Source organism: Mytilus trossulus, chromosome 5 (genome assembly GCF_036588685.1).
Source record: "Mytilus trossulus isolate FHL-02 chromosome 5, PNRI_Mtr1.1.1.hap1, whole genome shotgun sequence".
NCBI classification, from domain to species: domain Eukaryota; kingdom Metazoa; phylum Mollusca; class Bivalvia; order Mytilida; family Mytilidae; genus Mytilus; species Mytilus trossulus.
In genome coordinates this window covers 33,020,672-33,027,368 of record NC_086377.1, presented here as the reverse complement: position 1 = coordinate 33,027,368, position 6,697 = coordinate 33,020,672, and the positions used below count along the sequence as shown (strand labels likewise).

Here is a 6,697-nt window from a genome sequence, read left to right as displayed (position 1 = left end):
TTACAATTTAGTACTTTACATTGAAACGCATTACGAATATTGACATATTTGATTTATTGCATTACATTTTTATCAATTAAAAAGCATAAATTTGTTGACAAACGTATAAAAATTAAAACTATATCATTATATTTCAAATAACATGCTCTGTCAATATGTTTCATTTTGGGTCTTTATCTTACAATGCATCAGTAGTTATATATATCTATAAAAAGATAACAGGAATTCACAAAATAATCAATAAGTATAACAGAACATCACACACAAATCCTCATGGTGGAAGAACAATTTATCGAAATGCATAACTGTTTCCTTTTTACAATTAAAAAAGTAAGGAGCAAATAAATTGTACATAATGGGAAAGCTACATGTTTAAAACATAGTCTAATGAACATAAATAATTCGTTAATTGTACATCTATTTCATATTTTGCTGTCGTAACGGTACACCCAACATCACCATACCAATGCTCACTGAACGTCTTTAAATTTAGTTGTAGACAGGATCTGTCTCGCTGTTAAGTGACTGACGATAGTTTCCAGACACATCGTAGTCACCCTCTGTAAGTATCCTGTGTGTAATGCCATAATCACCATCACCAGTGTTTCGGACAGTATGGCGTATTGTATGGTCATACATAACATCAGGGTCATCCACGGTGTTTCGAGAATGTGAGTAAGTATTTGACACTTCATTTGTCGCAACAGCTGCGTGTGAAATTGAAAGATGTATGGTATCAGGTGAATTCATCAAATAAGCTTGTTGATTATTATCTGGTTCTGTATGTCCATGGGCCGGATCATATGCTGAATTCGATTTTGTCATAACTTTCATTTTACCAGGCCTCTTTGCAGTATTTGATGCATTGCATCTTCTGCAAAAGGGAAGCTATTTTATATTTAATGCGTTTCCCTCGGTTTTGGTTTGTGAACCAGATTTTATTTTCTATCGATTTATGAGTTTTGAACATCGGTATACTGCTGTTGCCTTTATTTATAATTGTTAAAGATCAGTTATATGTATAACATATTTTTCTGTACCTCCATTTAAAGAAATATGGAAGTATGTTTTTTTTATTTGTTTCCACACTTAACCTTCCCATATTCTATATATTTTTATATATTTTTTTCGTTCGTTTTTTTCCACCTCAATTTATGTTCAGTGACAAATCACGTACAATATTTTTTATTTTGAGAAATTGTTCCCGAAATTGTTCTTTTAGAGTCCTTATAATAAATAATAACGTGCGTGTATAAAAGGCTTGACATGACCATTGTCTCTTTAATGTTCATGACAAGTGAATAACAGTTGAAGTACTGCATATGCTGGATAAGACTTTTTACTAGCTATGTAATAACATAAACAACACGACGGGTGCCACATTTAAAGCAAATTATGCTTATCCTAAAGCTTCCGAGGCACCTGAAATCAACCCTCAGATTTTGATGGGGTTCGAGTTGTTGTTATACCCCTATTTGGGACATTAAGTTCACGCATTGTTGTCATAATATTTATATTGAGATGTTTACCGCTATAAAACCAGGTTGAATCTACCATTTTATACATTTTAAAATGCCTGAGCCAAGTCAGGAATATGACAGTTGTTGTCATTTAATGTGTTTTATCGTTTGCTTTTGCTATTTGATTAGGGACTTTCCAATTTGAATTTTCTTCGGAGTTCAGTATTTTTGTGGTATACTAAGATTCAACTCAAGGAAATCAGTAGTGTTTGTATTAATGTCAGTAGAATAGTATTTGTGTTTACCTGTCTTAAAAGTGTGATTTTAGTTACACGATATCTTATTATTTAATCGTCAATTTCAATTTTTTGTAAAATGATCGGTTATTCATGTTCCTCAAATTATAGGTCAACAAGGTCAGGTGGAATTGTTAACTTTTTCCCATCAGGCCAATTTTTTACATGTTCTAGGATTTATTAAATAACATTTGATATCAAACATTAATGTATGTTTTAATATCCGTCTGAAATGTTTAACTAGAATTTTATATCACTTTCATGTTTTATTTGTCACCGTCGCAGTCATAAGTTTATGTAAAATGTACGGTTACAAGATAATATAAGGTCTTGATGCAAAAAAATGCAAAAGTTCAAAAGGACATTTAGGGATATACTTATGTGTGATTTGGGAATGAGTGTCAGATTTTTGGACTCCCTTGTGTTTTTCCTTACGATACAAGGTAACATATTTTGGCCCATAATACCTTTTCATATTTTAACATAAGACTTTTTAGCTCTTGAAAGGTCAATTGACCAAATTTAAGGAGATTCCTGTTTTTCTTTCTTTTTGTTTTGAGATCCAAATAATACCAATGCAAACATAAGGTAAAAGTTCGAGTCATTCTTTTCCCGCAATATTTGTTAAATCAAATATCTCAAAAAGGAGCTTCATGATCTATCAATAGTTTTAGCTAATTGATCCTTAACTTTTACTCTGTCAGCCTAAAGGATCAAGTTTGAGTTCTTGATTAATTTAACTTTATCTTAGATTACTTAAGCCCGAAAATAAACAGAAAACGTCACGAAACCCCTTCCTTCCCAAAAAAAAACCCCAACCAAACAAATAACAAACAAACAATAATACATACAACTGTATACAAAATACCTCATAGTTAGACACTGCACATCACGAACCCTACTCAACGTTAAGTGTGTAAATAATCTACTCATATCACTGAATACCATATCACATATTATATTAAAAAAAATGATAAGAAACATGCCAGTATCTTTACCACACAAAAAGGACAATTTGAGTCATACCTTAAAAGACAAACTCCAACAATAATGCATGTGATGAATAAAACTCCTACGATAACTGCAACAACAAAAGAATAGTTTGGACCACCTGTAAAAATAAGTGGAAGCTAATTGAGTGATATGGTATTCAGTGAGCATCAATGGTACAGCATAGTAGTTGGATACCGCAGTATTACTTCATATTACTAAAAAAATAAACTATTAAGAACTTTCTGTAAAATCTGAATTTACCCCTGTCCAAAGTCATGACATTTTAGCCTTTTTTACGTTGTTGTAGTATTTTTTGTTTTGATTCATTGTATGTTTTGAAGTTTATTGTCTACTAGCTGAACTACTATAGATTTTTCCTGTCTAACCTAAAGCCTGGTGCGGGATCTTTTTGCTATGTTGAAAAATCAATGGTGTTCTTGTGTTGTTATCTTCTCCCTGATCGGATAATTGTCTCTTTGACACATTCCCAGTTTCAATTCTCTATTATTATCATGAGCTCCATTATATCATTAAATGCATCCAATGCAGGAAGTAGTTTTTGAAATTAAATTTTAATTCTTAAGTGGGACTGACATAATGGTAATTTCTGATAAGGCGGGAACAACGGTTTACTGATTAGTCTGGTTGAATTTTGATAGTTTACTTGGTTAAGACTCCTGTTTTTGAATAGGTTTATTTTCATTTTTTCATTATTTAAAAGGTCTTTTCTTTTCAAAAAAAGGAAAGACCTTTTTATATTTCTTCTGAATAATATAATTCTTTTTTCCGTCAAACGTTGAAAAAGTTAGCAGACTTGATCCTAAGCTATTAGCTTTCAGGTTCACTCCTTGTATCTGTGTACAAATGCCTCTCTGGAACTAACCTATAAACCTTATAAACGCGAAAGGACACGAACACGTGATATTGATGCAATATTATATGACTGTTATGATATTAGGCAGTAAGATCGCAGGTTAAGTGTACAAATTCTTGATAAATTACGGTAGCATGCAAGGGAACTATGCCTACCTTACAATTTTAAAAATTCCATATGTCCTTGCTTTTATTTTGGTTTTAAAAATTATTCATTTTCTGTGAAAATAATAAACTGAGGTATATCGGTGGCTCAAATATGACAAATGAGACTTGATTGCAAATTAAACTTTTTAACCATATAAGGAAACCAAGGTGACTAAAAAGTCAGAGTAGTCATTCAATAACCTTTGACATTCCCCCTTTTTTTTTTATCAACCATCAATTTGATGCTAAACCTTTTATATGGACGACATCTTTCTAGGGCCACAATCACAATCTTCAAGGTAAGGAAGGAGAAGAATCGATAGAGCATTATAAGGATACGTTATGTTATGTCTTTGTCAACAGGCGGTCGAACCCCTCTACAAAAAGTATGTCAGATAAAAGCAGAATTGTATTAGGAAATATGACAACTACAACATTAGGTAATCTGACAAGTTACTACAGGAATAAGGTTCAGGGTTTAGGGTATTATTCAAGCACGAAGTGATTGCATATCAACTTTAAACCACGGATGTCTTTAAGTGATTAAAGATGATGATTTCTAAGTGAAATGACAATATTGTTAACTGCGAAAGGCAATATTAGAAAATAATGTTTCAGTGTAATAACTGGATTTTAATTTTGTGAAAATTTGTTCATTAAATCTTTATTTGTGTTTATATTTGTTAGACCTAGCGACATGATCTTAAGTGCCAAATGTTTTATTTTTGCAGTCATCTAATAACCATTATCGTATCTTTTCTTATTTGTAAAATAAATTTGCAGTATTTAATTTTTTTCTACGTGTAGATTTCTAATGATCACCATACATCTAAAGCATAGAAACATATTACCTTACCATGAGAATCGGGTCTACTTTCTTCATCGGATGTATTTTCGAATCCTGCAATAATACAATAAACTCACCATACATAACATGATTTAAATATGTCAAGCTCCTGATAAGTACTTATGTAACAGAACTTCATGTACGCTGGGATAGATATTTTGTGTATGACAACTTTATGCTAGAAATATGTATTTTGAGTTTTGGCATGGTTTAAAGATTTATGCCTTTTACATTGAATTTTCAAGTTTGTACTTTAGCTCTGCTACTATACATGTACCACTGTCGGAGAAATAATGAGCAACTATAAACATTTACGATATATGTATGTATGTATCCAGAGTGCAGGGCTAACTTTTTATTGGTGGTCGTTGATAAGGGTCTTCGTGATCATATTTCATTCAGATTGTAAGCATATTGCAGGCGGTTAGTTTCACAACGGTTTACTTTAAGCTGATTATACGTATCGGTTTTGCCTCTTGTTGAAAGTAATACAGTGCTTCTAAGTTTTGTACACCATCGTCTTCTTTTGGTCTCATATGGGTAGTTGTTGCATTGGAAGTCTCATGATATCTTAACGTTTTTAAATGGAGTGTTACAAAGAGACAAGTGGCTATTCTGTCTGAGAATAGGCATATACTCATTTGATTTTGATTGATAAGATATATTAGAATGCATGATCAAACAAAACACAAAAAAGTCAGAAGAACTTGTTGGAAACATCAAATTAATAAATAATTTTACCGTAAAGTTGCGTTGTTGTTTCATCAATTGGGATAATATTTGGATCTGCAAAACATAGTTACATATATTACATTAACATTCGGAATGGAAATGCGGAATATGTCAAAAATAAAACAACAGCTGAAAGCTACCAATGAGTCGTCAACACTGTGAAAGAATCCCGCACCAGGAGGTAGGCTCAGTGTGACCTTCAATACAATGTCAGCGCAAATGAATTGTAAAACATGCAAAGGAACTTAAATTTAGTCACATACAAGACTAAGAAAGGACAGAGGCTCCAAAATTTGGACTGGGGCAAAAATACGTGATCCTTAGTTGTGTTTATCCTCGTTTTGTTATTGTCTCCTGTGGATGATTGTCTTATCATAACCATTTTTTTATATACGTATCATCAGGGTTTGGTTGAGACGTTATTTTCACAGATGCTATGTATTTTAAGGTACCTACAAACAAATCACACACAATATAGGATTAAACACATTTTTCCAGAGGTTATTGGCGTATGAATTGGAGCGATTAACTCACACACTAAATAAAAGTCCGAAGGACTATTATGTCAAATTTGTGAGTAAGAGACATCAGTAACCTATAGAAAAAATGCGTTTAATCCTTATAATTCTTCAGCCAAATATCCTTGATTATTGCCTGAAAATTATTTGTTTGATGGCTGCTATATTTACCATCAAAAGCACAGTGGTATTTCGTAACTAATGAGTACGCCACCATCTTGACTTTCTTAAAACCATAAATGTCCGATAAAAGCAACCGAATTTAAAATGAAATAGAACCATCCTCAAAACTTTATTTTAATTAAATGTTAACTTATATCTGTATTTGAAGCGTACACGTAACGAAATAATCTTTCCCTTAAAACTTTCATTCGTTTGACTTCGTGTTTTGCCATTACGTAATTCGTCAATTCCTTCTTGAAATTTCGCGGAATTTTATTCATTTTTTTTGGTATACCTTTTCGAAGCTTTTTTAATGCATTTATTTTATTTCTTTAATTTGTTATATATGCATTATACATGTAATAGACACAATTGCTATGCATTTGTTTTGTAATCTCGATTTGGTGAAAATCCCAGTATCCCTGCAAGAATGTGAATTGCGCATGAATAGATTACGATAGAAGTTTCGGAAACATGAAAAAACATTATAATTGACCAATCCAAATCAAGTATTTAATCTAATTGACCAATCCAAATCAAGTATTTATAGATATGCAGATGATATAAGAATTATACAAATTTTTAGAATTGGTTTGACAAATATTAAAGGATTGAAAAAACCTACCGTAAATGATTGTTGTTAACCCATCAGTTAGTATGATATTACCA

General features: G+C 31.8%; 1 protein-coding gene across 1 annotated transcript; it reads right to left on the bottom strand.

Moving 5' to 3' along the window:
• Positions 1 to 6,697, bottom strand: LOC134719587 (uncharacterized). The gene is made up of 5 exons (XM_063582580.1): positions 6,654 to 6,697; positions 5,358 to 5,402; positions 4,626 to 4,670; positions 2,783 to 2,867; positions 1 to 874 (listed from the first exon to the last, which is right to left on the bottom strand). The coding sequence occupies exon 5, from the start codon at positions 832 to 834 to the stop codon at positions 490 to 492; it is 345 nt and encodes a 114-aa protein (XP_063438650.1). The 5' UTR covers positions 835 to 874; positions 2,783 to 2,867; positions 4,626 to 4,670; positions 5,358 to 5,402; positions 6,654 to 6,697; the 3' UTR covers positions 1 to 489.

Excerpts from the sequence above, each read along its gene's own strand:
- LOC134719587 (XM_063582580.1), bottom strand. The coding sequence starts at position 834 with ATGAAAGTTATGACAAAATCGAATTCAGCATATGATCCGGCCCATGGA.